The 20261-nt window shown below is 40.5% G+C and overlaps 1 protein-coding gene and 1 long non-coding RNA gene across 4 annotated transcripts; one reads left to right on the top strand and one right to left on the bottom strand.

The window, feature by feature from the left end:
- Positions 1-4014: 4014 nt before the first annotated feature.
- Positions 4015-5488, bottom strand: LOC144192430 (uncharacterized). The gene is made up of 2 exons (XR_013325119.1): positions 5315-5488; positions 4015-4815 (listed from the first exon to the last, which is right to left on the bottom strand). It is a non-coding gene; the product is annotated as an uncharacterized LOC144192430 (long non-coding RNA).
- A 3452-nt stretch (positions 5489-8940) lies between these two features.
- Positions 8941-19713, top strand: LOC144192465 (sine oculis-binding protein homolog). 3 transcript variants are annotated; one of them, XM_077711564.1, is made up of 7 exons: positions 8941-9259; positions 11961-12090; positions 12166-12354; positions 12598-12749; positions 13900-13995; positions 14067-16011; positions 17715-19713. In XM_077711564.1, the coding sequence occupies exons 1-6, from the start codon at positions 9167-9169 to the stop codon at positions 16008-16010; spliced, it is 2604 nt and encodes an 867-aa protein (XP_077567690.1). In that variant the 5' UTR covers positions 8941-9166; the 3' UTR covers position 16011; positions 17715-19713. The 3 variants fall into 3 exon arrangements, with proteins under 3 accessions (XP_077567690.1, XP_077567692.1, XP_077567691.1); XM_077711566.1 differs by having other exon boundaries at positions 14088-16011; XM_077711565.1 differs by having other exon boundaries at positions 13900-13989.
- Positions 19714-20261: the final 548 nt, after the last annotated feature.

Below are 20261 nucleotides of genomic sequence, written 5' to 3' on the forward strand. Positions count from 1 at the left end.
GCTGAAGTGGAGAAAGGATCAGAGGGGATCTGTCAGGTGGGCAGTGAGTCAAGCTGCAAATGAGATAAGGCCAATTCTGACCATTTTAGAACGACTTTGAAAAGCTTACTACAGCAGTCAGGCTAGTAAGGATGCAAAATGAAATATGGATTAGAGGAAATATTAGTGAGGAACAAAGGAAGGTCTGGCAGGAAAGATGAAAAAGTATGATGTAAGTAAGTAAAAGAATGAAATAAACATTTATCAAACTTGACTAGTATTGGCTACAGATAAAAAGAGCTAAAAACCATAAAAGGTGGTTGATCTAGCAGATGGTGCCACAGACTCACTCGTTCTCACGCAATATTTAACAGTCATTGTGTGCATGATTATTCATGTACACCGTAGAGTCCTGCTTTCTAATGTTGCCATCTTTTTAGCACTCCCCCACGCAGACGCAGGTTATTGCCATGCAGCAAACAGGTGCAGATGAACAGCATCAGGTGTCCTTCCTAAAGGTTAGACAGGGATGGAAGGATTCTAGGAAGGAGAGGCCAGAGGGTGTTCTAGTTTTGTAGTTACTCTCTACGGATCCTTAGTTTTAGTTGCTATGGACAGCAAGAGGGATATGGGTGCTCTAAATCTGGGCTCCAACTTGATTTCCTTATGAAATCATGTCAGCTTTCTAGGCTCATGTTAAATGTCTGTGTCAACCAGACCGAACAAAATTATCATCAAGTAAAGTAAATATATATTAAACATACTTCTTCTATCTATCAGAGAAAGAGGTTAATGTGCCTTAGCATTCTCATAAAAAGAATACAATTCACACTGCCTTAACAAGGAGTATTTTCCATGCGGTGCATTTGCCTTTGCTTGGTTGGGTTCCCATGGCAACCCAAATTAGAACCACCGCAACAGAGGCTGGTAAATGAGAAAAACTGATTGCATTATTTTTGTCAAGCTCCTTATGATAAGTGAAAGCAACTAAAGATCTTATTGTATGTCATCCGCTTAAGCTCTCTGTTGATACAGCAACGTGAAGCCTCGATTGGTCCACAATAGAAGAAAAAAATGGACAAGTGGCCATCTGGCAGGAAAGACCTTTCAAGTAACTGTCCTTAGGCAACGCTGTTATTCAATCCTCACCTCTAGTTTTGTAACCAAGTGATCATGAAACTCCCTCTGCAAAAATTATATATACTATACAGTTCATGTGAAAACTCTCATTTGTAGGACATAAAGTGGCAATTAATTTCAGTAAAAAAAATAGCAATGGGCTAATTTGGAACAATTTTAGTTAAAAAAAACAACAACAAGGAAATACGTAAATGGGCGGAAATGATCTTTGACAAAAAACGGGAAATGGTCCACAATTTGGTTTGTGGTGTGTCACAACAATTTATTTGTGCTCATCATGTGAATCCAAAGTACATATGACATTTTGTTGTAAAGTAAAATTATATTTTAACGGGTAATTTTGGGTAATGATGATAAGTATGTCAGAGAAAAAACTATAGAGTTAAAGTGTGTAGTGTTATGTTTACCTACAATGCTGGCCTTGTAACTGTGCAAATTATTTGGTTTGCCAGGATTTAAATGTGTGTAAATAACCACAGTCCTACTGTAGGCGCCATAAGGCATTTGAAATCATTTGTGTCTATTGAGTATAGATTTAAATGGGTTTTCCCTTTTGGAAATTAGACACTTATCTTTACATTTGGGAATTATGAGTCACCTTAGACATGTGACACTGAGGCCTGAATTATTCACAAAACTCACGAGCAAACTTGTATCTAAAGTCTAGCGCCTGAATACCGCAAATTCAATGTATGAATCATCTTGAATTTGGACTACATGAAGTTACCTATATTATATGAACTAAAAAGGTAATTTTAACTGAAAATGTTAGGTGAATATAGCCCAAATTGTAAGAAATAAAATTACCATAGCCTATGAGATCATAGGTATGTTGTTGTTATTATACACATTGTTATGGTCCCCTGGCATTCTTATGGCATTTTGGTATGTATATATGGGGACTAAAGTTTATGTTTGGACATACACAGGACACTTAGTTGGATTCCTTGGCAACAGCCTGAATAATTCATAACGGCACTCAATGATTAAAGGTTTTTTTGGGGGTGATGACTGTATGTTAGTCACCCTGGTCGATGATCATATAATGTCAAATGTTAGTCAGTGAGGCAAGAAAAGCAGAACTTGCAAGGGAGATTCACATCTTTTGAAACTGAAAATGTCTTCATATGCTGGAATACACGTAAAGGGATTTATGTAGTTGAAACTGTAGTGGTCAAGTCTAACTGAGGTAGAATTTTTCAAACCACAACATGAGGTTCACTTCCTACTTCAGTTAATGTTTTTTAAATGAATACTGCTCGCTTTGTTATTACTTTGTGGTCATAAAGCAATACATTTTGAAAGGTCCATAATAGTATTTTTCAAACTGTTGACCCCAAATAATTACATCACCAATTATATTCCATTGCATTTCATTGCAAGTCTTTGTCCTTAAAACATATTTAAAAATCACGCTGAAAGCCTAATCTTATTATTATGATTTTAGAACCCTATATATACAAAAATACCAGGAATCAAGACGAGAACCAATGAATTTTTTACTTTAACAGGAAAACTGCAAGATCACTTGAAGTTGCCACAATAGTCGAATAATGAAGACAATAAACTGTTATTTTTTTCAATAGAATCCCACAGAACTAATACTTGTAATAGGATGGATCTGGAATGGGGTTGTTTAATAGACTAGGGGTGTAGAGCAGAGGTGAATAGTGCATAGAGGATTGACAGACAATAGGTCGGGATAATGAGTCATGAGGCTGGCTTTACTGGCACTGAGGCATTTCCGAGCAGCACGCTACTCGGCGTGCCATGGCAGCATCCGCATCTGACTTTTTTTCTTCATTTCTTTAAAAAATACACAAGCCTTATGAATGGCTTCCATCAAATTTGATTGGCATTTTTCATTGAATTCATCTCTCCATCTTTGAATTGTATCATGCCAGTACCAATAATTTTATATATGCTTTGTTCCAACATGTTTCTGAGATATTTTATCTGTTTGCAAAATTATTACAGAAGCTGTATGGCCAAAAAAGTTACTTTATCGGTATATGCAATGGTTGATAAAAAACAATGAGTATTTGGGTTTGTTTACTATTTATAGTACACTTCCTGGTCTTACTAAAACAGCAACATTTGCATCAAAAGTGTGAGCTAAGCTTGACCAGCTGGCTCCTTGTCTGTCTATATTTTAGCTAACAGGTTTATTTACATTTTGTGTTGTAATAATGTAAACAGAACAGGCACGTGACACTTTGCTTAGACTTTGCATGCATGGCCAGAATGCCATCCCGAGTGTAGCATGAATTCTGGCTCTGATCCAGATGAGATCAATGGTGCTATCTGGGAATGTTGAGTCCATTTCTGGCCTTATAGTCCACCAGCTGCCAGTCTAGACTGCCTGGCAGCTCCTTTAATGACAGCCAAGAGAGCTCAACAACTCACAAAGGCAGCTGTGACACCATCATTTTTTTGATATGGGCTCAGATTGATCCAATACTACGAAGGACTATTATCATTTGTGGAATGGATCTTAAGATAGGGAGTCAGAACAAAATAGTACTAATCAGGAATCCAATCCTTCTGCAATCCTTTTTTATATACTGCTGATTCTTATTAGGATGAGCGAAAAAATATCTTGTTTATTTGTATGTTTGGAGAGTTAAATATAGGAATGTGAAGACAATATTAGAATTTTTGCCAAGCCCTGCATATTGTCTTTATATAAGGAAAACTTGGGTACAACTGGGATTTTATTTTATTCATTTAAAAACCAAAAAAAAGTTTTAAATATACTTATGGCTTAATGATTATGTATATGGTTTTAAGACATTGACCAAAGGATAGCATGCATGCATATTAGTTTTTTTCCATAGCTTTGTAGGTGACAAAAAGTTATAATTATTTGACAAAAAGACCAGAAAAATGAGTCAATTGTTTTTTTGTCAACAATTTATTACACATAACCCATGAATGAAACTACTGCAATACACAACACGTTCTTTTGTACAAAATAACAGTAAAGGGGGTAACTAAGACAAAACCGTCCCCATCTGGTCCGTCATTTCCTGGTTCGGCCTGTTAAAGGAGTGGTAAGGTAACTCTTTATATTCCATAAAACAATAAGGCCAAAAAGAAGACAGACTAATTCCTACAGACTGTACAATTTACATTATATAGAGCCACTTTAAAGGGGAAACAACCATTTTGGCTCACACTGTTATTAAATACTATACTCTGAGATTTCAGAGCTCAAAAATCATTTGTCGTATTGATAGTCTGATGTAGTTGAAGCCAAAAAAAATGTAGCAAGTGGTTCCCAATTTTAACATTTGATATTTAAATGTAGCCCAGAGCAATGTTGCAATGGAAAGGCCAAATCAGGCTCATTTTGACATTCCATGCAAAAAAAAAAAAAAACGACCCTTAACTTGGGTTTATAACGTCCATATTTGCTACTCTGATGTTATTTTGTGAGCCTGGTTGGTGGGGCCACTTGGATTCTTTGAAAATGGGGAGCTTTCAAGAGAGGCTCTGCAGGAAAGGGGCCACCGTGACAAGGAGGGGAAACAGGGTAGAGGATGATATGGCAAAGGTGTGCAGTGACAGGCCTGCTCCTGTGGGAGAGGAGGTTGAGTTGGTAGAGCTGAAGGTGTCTGTGGCCATGGTGGGCATGCTGCTGTTGTAGGTGTAGTTCATCCCTGTGCTGGGGCCTGTGGTGTTTTGGGAGAACACCTGCATTGGGGGAGGTAAGATGAAGACATACTTAAATGAGATGAATTGTTTATTACCCTGAAATTTGATGAGTAAGTCAAAAAAAAATTCAAAGCATACTGATAAAAGCCCCAAAACAAAGCTGCCACACCCTTTGCTATGAGGAATCGGCAGCATTCAAGAAATAAAAGGACACCAGATGCTGGGGCAGGACAATTGCATGAAAATTATAAAGGAGCCAATCACCAAGGGGGAGAAAAAAGAAGAGCCAAACATGCTTGAGTCAAGTTTCTTTTGAATCCCAGAGTAACTTTAGACAGGGTGTGTTGGTGTCATATCATCAAGTCTCAATTGAATCAACATATATAATGCAACTACATACATTCTACATTTACCAATATAAAATCTATATAATTACAGTTAAAAACCATCCACCATCTTCTTAAATTGTGTATTCTAAATATAAACATGCTGACAATATTGTAATGTGTATGAATATAATGTATTATAAGCAGTTTACCTGTGCTGATAGACAGATGGTGTAGAAAATCACTCCCAAGTGGACGATGGTCATTTTGCACATTTTGGACTTTGTTGGAGGGGAAAAAAAGCAGTGATGTTGTTTTAGTGAGGCGTTGAAATAATTTCCCCCGTCCTTCGATCAGTGCCCGTGTGTCCAATGGTGTCAGCTGTCTCTGAGGCACCGTTTTATACCGGGGCTCAGCCTCAGTGACGTCACCCACCCGGTCGGTTGGAGGCAAATAGATTGACGTAACTGATTTTGGAATACGTTTTAACACAACATGGGAAGGCAGCTAAGCATATAAACGATTTTCTTTCATTCATTTAGCCAGCTGGGTGAAAATTATAGTGATAAAGAAATCATCAGGTGCGATGCTCACATTATCCTCCGGATTAACATCATTACGTTGTCATGGTAACCGCCAAGATGCTCGAATGAAACAAATGAGATGGTCAATTGAAATATATCAATTTGCTTCAATAACATTGCCGAAAGAGAACAATGGTCTGTGTATCGTAAGCTATAATGTTTCAACTTGTTGAGCTTCAGCTATGGAGGCATTAAAAGAATATTGACACTGACATCTAGTGTCCACGACTAAAACATTGCATATTTTTCTTTAAATCCACTGAATGACACTTAAAAACAGAATATTATGCTTGCTTGTTGAATGACAATAACAATTATTATTATTGCACTGATGTGAGTTCAGGGCATTAAATCACATGATATATAACACTATGATTATTATCATTTTATTTGGTTTAACTTGTTTTAACCTTAGAACATACAATACAGTCGTTTTTATTTTTTGTATTCCAATTTTCATCATTCTATTCATTTGTAATCACCTTACTGGAGACAATTTTTTTTGATTTAATTGAGTTATCATAATTCTTGAAATGTCTAGAGAACTAGGCTATGTACATATGCTAGTTCCCTTATTCGTGTGATTTAAAATCACCTTTATACACATTTATTTGAACAATTTATACACAACTATTTGATGTAATATTCATCCTTTTAAAAATATAATTGAATCATACGCTTTACAGACCTAAAATGATGAAAAAACACACATTTCCACACATTCAAATAAACACACTGACAGCGTTGGGTAATTTCTTTGGAGCAGACACCAGCATTTGGTCGACATTGCTCTCTATTGGCCACAACTTGTTACTGTAAGCCAGGCCTTATTACAGCATGTTGGCGTTCATGTCGAGGACAGACTCCACAAGATGTTCCAGATCGGATCCAGAGAATGTCCAGGGATATGTGATAGCACTGAGTTTACTTTCTCAATTTGGAGGATCTGATCCTCCAAATTGAGAAAGTAAACTCAGTGCTATCACATATCCCTGGACATTCTCTAACTCATTCCAGATGTTAGGGGACTGAAACTTTAGCCCCCTTTGGACAGCCTCACGTCCCCTGTCATTTGTGTAAGTGGATGGTTGAGGAAATAGTGCTTCACTGCTTTAACCCCCACCCCTTTGGCTCTCTTTCTCACTCCGAAAGGACCATCGTTCCCTGCAGAGGCACCAGATGTGCGCTGTTATGGAGATGTGGAGAAAGAGGGGCCCTTTTGTGAGGCATCAGATAAGCCTCTGTTCCCAAAGCAGGGCCGGATCGAGTGTCATCAGCGGGTCTACGAGGAGGGCGAAACCTAAACCCTGCACACCGGCTCGTATTTCTGTTTACATGAGCGTGCTGCCCGGATTCCTCCAACCAGAGCAAACTGGGCAACAGTGGAGACAGCGGAGAAAGCTCTCGTCTCCACTTACTAAAAATTACACCAGAAGTTAATTTCTAAGTACAATTTTAGAGCAATTGAAACATAAATCCTGTGTTTACTTTCTAGTACCGTACTGTGAGAATTTGAAAGTATACAGCAGTTTTTCCGAGAGGATGTTGAATTTTGTTGCAGTGATAAAAGTTAAAGTGTAAAAACGATGGTTTAAAGTGACATGTTTTACCTTCACGTGATGTTCAAAGTAAAAACAAATAAGCGAATGATATCTAGACTTTGAGACGTGCCAAGGCAATGTTTGAATAGTATATGACAATGAATTTAAATGATCTGGGTTATTTTGCCTGCTCAGTTATGCAACATTAGATTTTCCACTATAACAGCATCACCCTTAAAAGTATACAATGTCTACATGTATTGCATGTCAAATGTACAAATTCCAGAGAACTTTTAAGGAAGAAAAACTGTCACTTTCAAACCTATTGCAGTAGCATCACAGCCAGCTATTCATCCATTTAAATTCCCTATTACTTATCAAGAATCTAGAAAACATACTACATTTTATCCATAGAAAATGTCTATTTAATCATTTGAAATAGAACCCGAAAATATAAGGCCTATTTCCGAACACGTAGGCGAAAATAAGCAGGTAAAAATAATTCGCTTAAAGCAACACAACACTCTTCACACTCATGTTTATGTTACTGAATGCAACTCGATCATCCCCATCTTTTCCTCACCGACTAGGAAACACGATATGCACAAGTTCCCAGCTTGGCCTTTAACATCCAGAATAACCACGGCACAAATGTTTCTCTTCAAATACTCCTGATGCGGAAAGACACGGTGACCAGGACTTCAATGGACTCTCACCTTTTACGCATCTTGACCTTGTAGGATGTTTCATGTGTTTTACACTGGACATGCTCTAATCAAAAGGATGCCAAATACCCCTTAACCATCACCCGGTATCGTTTAACTCACCGCTGCCTTTTTGTCTCCTTCCTTATTTAAGGACAAGAGACAGTGTTTGTACTGTGTCCTCAGATAAAACACAGTCTTTGCATTCCTTATGAAATCTATATGGTGAGATTTTGGAAGCAGGGGGGAACGGGGGTCAGGTGTTGGGTTACATCAAATCAGAAGCCTCCCCTCTTCCATCCTAAGGAGTCAAAACCGGGATTTATAGACCAGGGACAGGCTGTAAAGCTTTCAAAATAAAAGGAAAAGAATTGGCTGTAGCAAAGTATTAGAATTAAACAAGTCAATGTGAAATATATGGAAGGCATTTGGGAATATAGTGCTTTGATTTCCAAATTTCACATAACTAAATGGTGTATTAAGGACATTGTTGGGGTCAAGGTTTCAGGATCCTCGTGACCCTGGTGTAACCCCCCTAACTCTAACCTTGGTCAATGAGAATCCAGATGTTTGTAGAGTCTACAAACTATTCCACCCTATAAGAGGAAACTTTTCCACCAATCTGGTATCTTAGAATCAGTGGATTGCAATAAGATTCTTCTTTTTTCAGCAAGAATCCTCATCGGTTAAACAGTTTGTGTTGGGTCAGTTGGGACAAAAACCTGCACCCATAGTGGCCCACGAGGACCAGTTTGCAGACCCCTTATATGCAAACAAAAGTACCAATTTAAATATATTGTTAATTTCTTGCCACTTTCAATGCATGCTGTCCAGAAACTGAAAATTATATCAAAGACTACGGAAATTTAGGTGAAAATTTCAGTATAGAAATGGGAGTTGACCTTAAATTGCTCAAATGGGTACAACTCAGTTTACAGTGGCACTTTATTTTGAGTTCTAACCGGAAGTTCTCTTCCTCTGAGAGAGAGGAATTGACGAGGGTAAAGCCAAGTGAGCAACGCTGCTTCACCAGTGAAGCCTCCAACCCGGAGCGCGCACACATGTCCCGGGGACTCTTTGCTCATGGAGCCCCAGATTAGGCACTCGCACGTCCGGGAATGACAGCCACTGTCACTGCAAGTGACAGCTTTCAAACTGGCCCACATCAGTAATCCACATCGGTACTGACGGCTTGACACATCTGATCCGGATCGGATCCGCCACAGACTGGGAGTATGCCAGAGATGGAGAAAGGGAGACCACCAGAAAGTAAACGCAGCAGGAAACCAGCGCATCCCGTCAAGAGGGAAATTAACCAGGAGATGAAAGTGAGAAGATGTTCTGTCACTAATCTAAAAAATATATAATAATAATCCTTCCTAGTCATAAATTTCAACATGACTACAAACTGAATGCAACTTTATGTAGTTTATTTAATGTGATGGAACAATATATCATATATTTCTTTTCTTAAGCCCTTTTCCAACTAATATAAGATAGACAGCAGGTTTTAATAAGGCAGCAGATGTTAACTGATGAAAAAAAAAAGTGTTTTGTGACGCAGTGTCAGCCCAGCTGTGGCCTCAACATGTACACTGTTATGTCCACTAGAGATCCAGATGTGCGTCACTTCTTCCTTGCCCCCGCTGGATTTGGAGGGTGGGGGTGGATCAGGAGGGAAGGACATTAATATCCCCAAATAACCCTCGTCAGATCCATGTCGGTTGTCGAAAACATGACAAAAAAGCAGACATATTTGCCATTTTTTTCTATCAAAGGTTGCAATTGCCTGGTACTGTAATGCCCACATTACTGCATGGAAATGTATCCATGGATAGTGCGCTTTGTTTGGGTTTGGTCAGTGGTTATTTGAGTCTTGGTAAGGGATATCCGAGGCTCCTTCAAGCCTGGCCTGGGAAATCGAAGGTTTTTTTTTTCAAGAAGGAGGGGATCATTCTGGCATTTAGCGTGGGGAGGAAATGTGCTCGTTTTTCTTTAAGTGGTTTGGACTGTGGAGTTTTGATATCCAAGGGAGGTGTAGTGTTACAAGTTCCCCTAATTTTAATCAAAACATACGAAATACTATCCCCGCTTGATGTAAAGCCTGCCCCGGCTGGATCTCAGGGTTGGGCCCTGGTTTGTTGGCTTTGGACGGAACTCTCCTTGTGGTTTAGGATACGGCCTGTCACTCTTATAAAGCAGATGTTTGTCTCAACTGCCAAAAAGAAACACAAACAACATTGTGGGAAGTGGGTGGACAAAATTGTTTTCGACGAACGACAGGGGTGCTGTGTCCGATCACTGGAATGATAGTCTTGACAAGTGGCTTTAACACTTTGTAGAATATCTTTAGGGTCCAAGAAAACACATCTGTACCTTGGATTGGAACAATTAGCATCCATGGGGATACAGTATGGTGTATTTAAAGTCTATGTTGATATATATAGTATACATTTTTTCCCTTACAAACTGTTAGCTTAGACTCCTATAAGCCCAAGACTTTAAAACATTAGGTTCAAATAAATTCATTCATTCAAGTCCATTTATGTCAGTTAAAGTACATATTTTTAAAGTCTAAAGTAGGTTGGGATACACTGCCTTAAGTTGCATTCACCTTGGAAACTAAAAATGTCAGATATTGTGTCCAAGTCACTCTGCAAGAGTGGATTCAATGTTATGATCATATAAAGGCAGAGCAAAGTTTGAATCCACTCATACCATAAGTTGACAGACATATAGAGGTACGTGTGAAAATACAATGTACATAATACTGTTGAACAATTGAAAAGTCAATGTCAAAGCAGCAAAATCAGGTTTTGAATGAATACCAGATTGTCCATAAACATAAGAAGGACATTAAGGTTAACCATACCCAAAGGGATTAAATTTTTTTTTTTAAGTCTACATAGGCTGAAATCAATCAAATCTGCCAAACTAGACGTAGGCACGAATTGTAATTTTGAACTAGCAGTAATCTAAAAAGGCAGGCGAACTGATTTCTCACTGTGCCGCGGTCCGGCCCAATGTTGTCTCTGTAATACATCTGTTTCAACACCACATTCAGACTTATTCCCTCCACGTCCATCTCCGAGCGCACCAGCAGAAACCAGATACTTGACTTTAATCATCGCTGGGCATATTTAGCTGGATACGATACCACTACTTGCACTCAAACTGAAACAGCAGAAAGTGAGCAAGTCGAGGGAGAGTTCCATTTTCTTTGAGGGCCCCGGTACAGAGCAGAGGTCGTCGAGAGGAAAGAATGTGTAGTCGGTACTAGAACGCCACCACGGCGGACTGGCTGTGCTGGAAAAGGCTGAAACCTGAGATGCCGTGCAGGGTCGGGTGTCTTGGTTTGAAGGTGTCGGGGTGGAGGGGAGGATGGCGACCATGGGGAGGATGGATGTGGAGGGCCGGTAGAGGGGGGAAAGCTGGGAGAAGGGAGTCAACTGGGGCATTTCCGAGAAGCGTGGGACCTCGCTATGGTGTTGGGTGTCCCGCTCTGATTTCTGCCCATTCTGGATCAGATTTCTCCTCCAATCCGGTTCTTCCATCACCATAGAGTGAGGTGGGTGGATAAAGAGAGAGACCTTTGTGTTTAGATTTTTTTTTTTCATCTGGTCGTGATAAAAAAATGGGGGGGGGGGGGGGGGACCACACATCTGCAGGGAACAGTTTTCTTTTCTCCCGCTTTTTCCCAATTAGATGAGATAAACAAAGGATGATTCATAGATTTCACACTGGTGTCGGGTTTTAAACCTTTCCGTCTCAGATTTAGCAAGAGTAAACAACATGGATACATCATGGAAAAAGCGTCATAGTGAACTGCACTGTGTTGAAATTCATTTCTCCAGTAGGGCTGGAACTGGGAAAAGAATCCTTTTCATTCATTCGGAGTTAGGAAGGTCTGATTATGTTTAGCATGGGATAAAAAGTTCCACCGCAACCAAGAAATACACAAAATCCTATTTGTGGCTGTTACTTTAGACATATAAAAATAATTTTGAATCTGTCACTTCTCCCATGTAGACTTTTGCAGAAAGCACTATGAACGAACTCCTGGGATGGTACGGCTACGACAAAGTAGATCTACGAGATACCGAGGCCAACGAGATCAGGAACTACCGGGAAAGACGCCAGCATGTATCGGTGTTAAAAGGTATCTTAGTCATATATTTTGTGGATGTTGATGGATTTCCTGGATGGAATCAAATATTTTATGTTATTTTTTCAGAAAACTCTTTGCCAAAACCGAAGACCCACGACAGCAAAGTCAGTCACTCGGTCCTCGCTATGAAGAGTGGCGATCGGGAATCATTTAATGTTCCCTCATCTTCCTCTACATTGACAAGCACTTCCTCCAGCACCACCAAAGAACACAAGAGTGCACCCGTCATTGTACCCCTTATAAAGCCATCAGCAGGTAACTGATGAATCTAACCCATTAAAACTTATCCTTATACAGGTTCAATAGCCCAGCTAACTTTAAGTGACAGATTAGGGAAAGCCTTTGCCCATTGACAGCCAATCATAATGTTTTTATTGATATTTTGCATTAAGAATGGGTTTACATTCACACCTATAGAATATTTAAGGGCTTCATGGACCCTATCTTGGAATATGGGAAGAGATTTTGACTGCAATTGCTTCTTCTCACCCCCTATAGTGGATGACATACAGAATGTACAGATAGTGTGCGTTTGGTGCCAGAAAGAAGGTGTCAAGCACTACTCTCTATGCATGGGTTCAGAGCTCAAGAGTTTCTGCAGTGAGAAGTGTTTTGCTGCCTGCAGACGGGCCTACTTCAAACGCAATAAGGTGAGCAAATCAATGCAAGTTGTTGCAAGACAGCTGACTGCAATGTTATTATAACTCGATTGCAAAAGTCATTTCGATAACACATCCGTTCAAAATAGGACTATCATTGCCAGATACATACATACATTTATAAAGGTATTCCTTAGAACTCACTAACTAGGAATATGTGCTGGGGAAAACACAGTGTGATGGAGGTCATAGTTCATCCAGGATACTGAGTATCAATTTCTCTTTAATGGAGGGTTAAAGCCATTAGAGCAGCTTTGGTGTTGAGGAAAGACCAAAACAACGACTATGAGTGACCGCTCGGATTCACACAACATGGTTTGTCACTTTCCTCAATGGGATACAGCATTTCCAGAGGTTGTGTGTGACTTAAAGCCATATCCCATTTCGCCATCCTTGTTGTCATCATGTGATAGTATCCTCCACGAGAGTTTTGGGGAAAAAACGGCTGAGCAGGCGGTGCAACAAACCTTCTACTTTTTCAGACATGGCAAGGAAAGCTGCGCGTTTTGCTTGTTGCTGCTTGTCTGAGAAGGCCAGGACGCCTGGGGCGAGGTGTCCACTTTCAGTGCATACCTTACCTTCAGCTGCCTCATGTGTTGTAACTCAACACGAGTCGTTGGGTCGGGGAAGCACTCGGATCCACAAAAGATCTCCTTACACAAATCAACACAAATTCCTTTATTAATGCTGGCGGCATTAATAAGACAATACATCAACTGCGTTATCTTCCTAGTTGGTTGTAAAAATGGATCCATTTCACCACATAGTGATTTCCCTTGACATAACTGACCTTTAGGGTTTGATGCCATTCATGATGAGGCTGATCATTTCAGGCTTGTTTTTCAATTTTGATTTACAAGCGAAAGATCAATTCCACCATAGTATTTTTTTTCTAAATACTTCAAGTCAATACACCACAAATATGAACCCGAGCTTGCTTAACTGCTTATTTCAACTTAGGAATTGGTACTAGTCAAATATTTTTAATACTTATACTAATACACTTCCTCAACAATATGTTTTTGAAACCAATTTTTATGAGAACAATTAAAAAAGAAGGAAAATTACATCTAACATTAGGTCTACGGTGAAAAATACAATACTATTCCTAGTCCAATATTTTGTGTTTTCTACCAATTAGGCCAGAGATGAGGACCTCCATGGGGAGAGATCTCCACAGCACCCTCATCCAGAAGACACACCCAGACTGGTGATGAAGATAAACAGCAATGTTAGAGTAAGAATATAATTAATAAACAGCCCTACATAGGTCATTTGATGATGAATCTCTTTTGTGACCCTCCACAGTCTCTCTCCCCTGTATTGCAGGTTTGTGATTGGTGCAAACATGTCCGTCACACCAAAGAATACCTGGATTTTGGATCAGGCGAAGAACGACTCCAGTTCTGCAGCACCAAATGTCTGAATCAGTACAAGATGGATGTGTTCTACAGAGAAGCACGTGCAGCTCTTACATGTCCCAGCCCAGCTCGAGCTGGACAAGAGGGGAGGTCAGATCATAATCTGGTCGGGCAAAATCTTCTCACTCCAGAATCTTGGAATAATGGTAGCAATACAGGGGAAGCACTGCAAAGAGACACTTCACCTAAAGGCCCTACAGGAATTCCGGGGTCATCGGAATCCTCCTCCATGTCTTCTTCAGAATCATCTACTTCTTCCAAGCATCCTGTCACTGGGCAGAGAACTCTTGACAGGCCCATCCACCCTCTTCCACATCCTCCTGCTGTAGAGGTGTCTCCTCATCCTACGCTTATTCCTCCTCCTCCTCTTCCACGCCATCATCTAGAACATTCACCAATTTCTCAGTTGCGAATGCCCTTTGTTAGACCTCCTATTCATGCTCAGGGCCTCAGAAGCCCCCTTGCTAATGCCCACCATCCAAGACCTTCCGGTCCATCTTCTAGCCCCATCCACAGACCTGCTCACTCTCCACATCGGCATCCTCCCACGTCCTCCTCCATTAACCCACCAGGGTTAATGCACCCTCTACCTCGTCACTACTACCCTGGTTTGCACTCTCCTCCACTTATGTTACCCAGAGGCCCTGTGCCAATGCCTCCTTTAATGAACTTTGGCATTCCTTCTTTTAGCCCCCTCCTGCCCCACCCCACAGTCCTAGTACCATACCCCATTGTTATTCCCCTTCCTGTTCCAGTTCCCATTCCAATCCCGATTCCGGTCCCTCCTAAAAGAAATCTCGAAACTCCAAATCACAATGGTGTTATTCAACCTGTGCCAGAGGGAATAGACAGATGTAGATCCATACCTGCAAGGTTTCCTTCTCCTGGAATACCTGAAGGGAAAAGCCAATTGCTACAACCTAGAACAAGTGGAAATGTGCCTCATGGTCTCCATTCACCCAATTCCAAAGATGTAGGTTGGGTTAAATCAGAGAGGCCATTCTCATCCCCATCATCAATGTGCCACAGTGGGCCTATGTCACCCGGAGCACATTACAGTACATCACCCTCCTCTACACAGAGCTCAGAATGTCTGACGGACTATAAACAACAACAGCACTCGGAAAGACAAGTTATACAGCGGGTTCTCCAGAGAGCCCAAGTGAAGCCGGAACCTAGTGTAAAGACAGTGGTGGACATTTTGGGGATAGTGGAGTCAGGTTCTATGCAGGGTAACAGATCAGGGCTAAATAGATCTAGCCCCTCTCCAGTAACATCTCGGCCATCTTCCATTGACCCCATATACCAACACCAGGATGGCCACACCTCACCTTCACACACACCCACAAGTCCTACAGTAAACAAGCACCTATATGACCCCATGGCTTCTACCCTAAAATCTCAAAAGCATGGTCCAAATGGGATTTCCTCAGTACTATCCATAGCCAGTCCGGGTTCAACCATACCCCAAAAAGTACCAATACCACCTGCAGATCAGGCACTTACTGAGTTAGAATCCATAAAAGAAAACAAGTGCTCAGTTGTGTGCCCCGTCCGAGTTGAGGGCCAAGTTAACCAGACAGAAGAAACTTCAGCAGTAGTTAGGGATGCAGGGGGAGACGACTCACACTTGCCAGATGAGGACCACGCCTATGCCCTACCTACCGCGCCAAAAACCGGTGGGACCACCACCACCACCACCACCCCACTGCTCTTGCCCAAACTCAGGGACAAAGGTAGCTTAAGAAGTCCTGCTAATACGCCCAGTGCTGGAGACATGGAACCAGCTCTTAAGAGACGATGTCTACGAATCCGTGATCAAAATAAATAAGGTAAGAAATAATCATGAGAAGGCTAAATTAAAAAATATGTACTCCAGGAATAACATAGAAAGTGAACTAACTACTGTATATAGGCCAATATTTTAAGAAATCCTTAATGCTTAAGTGGTTGGTAACCATTTCCGATGTGGAATGCCATGCTGAGAATTAAAAACCACCACTTATTCCAAATGTCATTTAACCAAAGACCGGAAAGTCTGTGCACAAACTCCCATAGGAGAAATTGAATCACAGGTTTCACATGTGCACGGTCACTAAACAGCATGGCGCCAAATAGAAAGAATCCTGGTTACCTGGCACTCTTTGGGGGCTCTAAGGTTACAACAGGGGAAGGAGGTGAAGGGCACGGGTAGTGAGAGTCACTTTGAAAGGCGATCACTTTCCACAACCTGACCGTCACAATCCTATCACAACTTCTTTTTGTAATGGACAAGAATAGACTACAGATACAAGTTGGAGTGACAATGAAGTCAATTTGAGACTTCGAGCCTATTTCCTTCTATTATTGTCTATGGAATGTACAAGGTACTAATCTGAGACACAGCTGGAATACAGCTCTAATGTCTCTTTATGAAACATATGGACAAAACCAGAATGATTCAATTATGCACGTCATAGTGACACCTTATCTTGGCTGACTTATCATTCTCTTCTCTGTCTGCATTCACAACTGCTGTCCGTTGCCAACCAGATGTTAAGTATAGCAGAACAGCCTCCTTACTTTGGACCTATCAAAGGCCCTTCTTTATTTCACTCGCTGAGTTGGTAGTCCAAATGTCTGTAACACCATCGGTCCATTGGTATCTTGCCATAATGAGATCGTGTTACCGTTTCACTGTATGTCCCGAGATTAATCCGCTGATATTTCAGACATGGTTTTTAATTTCAACTGCTCTGCTTTTCCGATGCCTTGTCCCCTAAAAAAGGTCAACAGTCAACATGAGAAAATGTTAAAAAGCCTTTTTAAAAGTCTATTGAAAGACAGTGGTTGTGTTTGAAATGAATGATTTTGGCAGGATTATACGTATTGAAAGATTTGCTTTCACTAAAAGTGTGTGTTGTCATTTGTTGTGGTTTCAAGTGTTCCCTTAGTAACCGATACATATGAAATCACAGCATGCTGCTTGCGTCGTGCAGACGGATTTATGACCCGGCGTTGTGTGAAACGAGAGCTGGCTGCTGCCCTTACGTGAATGGCTTTAACTCGCAACCTCTCTATACTCTTGAACGCCACACATTACCATCACTCCTTCATTGTCTTTTCAACTAAACGTCTTTTAAAATAACTCTCACTCTGACAGAAATGGCAGCCGGCCAGGCCATTTTGGGTTCAGGAAACAGTTGCTTTTTCTGTCTAAATTTCCTCTCGTTTATTTGGGATATTTTATAGGCTTGTGTAATCTGAACCCACCACTCGAGTATTCGCTGAGCTTTGAAACTAAAACGCCATGAGATGGGGAGTATAGAATACTGCCTTCACATGACTTTCTGCCTGTTGGTATTAAATATTCACGTGTGTGTGTGTGTGCGTGTTTGAGGGAAAAAGAGCCCAGATGTTCTCGGTTTGATTGTGTAAGTTATCGCTAGTGTCAACTAGACTCAAAGTGTTTATACAGCATGGGTGAATAAATAAATGTGGTATGTTTAAAGCTTTTCTTACATTTGATCCTTTTCTGTTTTCCCCCCTTTTCCAGTACATGAACAGCACCCCTGTTCACACAGAATGGCAGTGCCAGATTCAGTACCTCCGCCCTCGTGTGGACGGCGCCAGGGCTAACACCTTCCTGCCTTGCTCCCCACAGCCCACCAGTGTTGCAAAGCCTGTGGACCAGCAGGGTGCCAAAGCAGAAAGACCAGATGGTCATGTGACGGCTATGGGGAAGGGGTGTACAACACCATCACGTTTCGGACCAAAAAAAAAAAAACAAGAAAAAGTGTCACAGGGTAGTGTATTTTGTCGTGTCCAAGGAGAGTTTGAGACACAACATCATTTAACGTCTCGTCGGACAATCCCTTTAAGCGTGTTGATGCTTATACCCCGTCTTCCTCACTCCCCCCCTGCCTCCTCTTCCTTGCTTCAGACAGGGCACTGATCAGCCTTGTGTGGTCTTCTCAGATGGAGTCTGAACATGATCTCTTTCCAGGGGAAACGGCTTGTTTTCTCTGCCCAGCTTGCACAAAGAGCCACATTGTTCCTCTCCACATATACCACACAGACTACCCGGATCCAGGTTTTGGGTTACCTGGCCGAAAGGGGGCTCATACTTCAGGAGGAGAGTTTTATTTTTTTTTTATGACAGCTAGAAATATAGGATAACCTTCTCTCCCCCGTCTCTCAGCCCAATCTAAATACACCAACACTTTGAGTTCTGAAGTATTCATCAAGTACTTTCTCTGCCAGTTAGGGAAGGTTAAGGGAAAAAAAATAATATCACAGAGGAATTTTAGGGCTAAGACTGATGACTGCGCAACGAGACAAGATGTCTGAATAAGATAAGTGTATAATAATGTATAAAAAGCATAGAATTTAAGAGCATTTCCTACTGTTACACAGTAGCTGGGATTATGAGGTCACTTGAGTGGTCCTGATGAGGCAGGTCCGTATAATGATGTTTAAAAACCCGTAAATTTTACATGGGAATTTGATTTGATGTTTCCTTTATCTACAAAACGGACATTTTTTTTAATAAGCTGGTTAGGAACTTTGGTTGGTCAAATAGCGCAATGATTTAATAACATTAATCATTTGTTACTGATGCCAAATTGTTTTTTTTCTCCCTCAAACAATGCCATTATCGCTGCCTTTTGTTATGAGATGATTCCATAAAATAACAGGCTTTATTTATTTTATTTTTTTTACCAAGTGTGGTGTTTTATAAGTCAAATGCTGTAAAATACAGCTGTCAGTATTACAATTCTCTCTTTAAGGAACCAAACACACACCAAAAAAAACAGCCAGATGCAGAAAAAACATACATGTATTTTACTTTCTAAATACTATACTACTACTCCTGTAACCTACCTTCTTCTACATCCCCACTAGAGAGCAGTGTATGGCTTGAAAATGTTATACCTGCCTGTTTTGTGTTAGACCATTACCAGAATTATTTAAAAAAAAGCCACCCAAACTGACATTAAATGCCAAATATATTCATTTCTATACCATTACTTTACTCAAAATACCCATAAATTACGACCAGATCCAAAGATGGCTAGTTTGACTGTTGGAATAACTTTATTTTCAAATGTGAGATACCCCCACACCCCCACCTGTGCCATCATTCCAGAACTAAATCCACTTGTGTGCTCATCCAAGCGTACGTGTGTCCACTGAGGTAACCCATGTCACATCTCATTAGCCCACTCATTCCAGCCTCTGTACTCACCACCACAGGTCATGCCATTATGAGTCGAAGTCATCCTTGGCTGGCCAGGGGACTTGGACAAGGAAAAATAACTGCCTGTGTGATTCAGCCTGGAAAAACCCAAATATAACCTGTTCTCACACTATAGGCCAAAACAAAAACAAAAAAATCAAAATACACAATTGCCATTCATTGTTTTCTTGCACATTTGAACTATTGGTTCTTTTATTTTTTCCTACCCTCTTTGCTATATGTTTGCTTACATACAGTTGGACAAAAAGTCATTTAGTGCCACAGTTTTTGTCTTTGTAAAGATGAATAAAAGTTATTCTAAGAGCAACGCTGTGGTGTATTTTTTTTTTGGTGTCATTTACCCAAATTGAACACGTTTACATAGAAATACGGGAGAAGTTTTGGGAATCTATTTTTAGCTGCAACAGCATGTCAGTGAGGCTGCATATCAGCATTCCTCAAATACTGAAAGTCAGTGAGTCAAGGCATTGAAACAGATTGATGAGATAAGGGGGCAGGAATTCCGGCCCAGTGGTGGGAGACTGGGGGGGACATTGGAGGGTGCATGTGTATCCTGACATGGTACAACAATATCATCAATTGGCAAGAAGAATTAACAAACTTGGTGATCTATATACTCTTTGGAATACAGTTACTAATAGTATGCATGTGTAAAACTGTGAAAACAGTTGATAATCCAGTTTAAAATAAATATAAAGGGAAACCGGTGCTGCGACAGTTTCAAAATAAAAGGAAAAGGTAGTGTTAAAATTTTTAACTCATGCTTATGTGATGGAATTTATAAAAAAACATTAATTGCCAAATCTAAATACTCCTGGTTAACACATGCTGCGTCTAGTTTGA

Source organism: Stigmatopora nigra, unplaced genomic scaffold, assembly GCF_051989575.1.
Source record: "Stigmatopora nigra isolate UIUO_SnigA unplaced genomic scaffold, RoL_Snig_1.1 HiC_scaffold_26, whole genome shotgun sequence".
NCBI classification, from domain to species: Eukaryota; Metazoa; Chordata; class Actinopteri; order Syngnathiformes; family Syngnathidae; genus Stigmatopora; species Stigmatopora nigra.

Coding starts and splice junctions, on each gene's coding strand:
- LOC144192465 (XM_077711564.1), top strand. CDS start 9,167: ATGCCAGAGATGGAGAAAGGGAGACCACCAGAAAGTAAACGCAGCAGG. Junction 9,260..11,960: donor AAATTAACCAGGAGATGAAA/GTGAGAAGATGT, acceptor TCTCCCATGTAG/ACTTTTGCAGAAAGCACTAT. Junction 12,355..12,597: donor CCTTATAAAGCCATCAGCAG/GTAACTGATGAA, acceptor CACCCCCTATAG/TGGATGACATACAGAATGTA.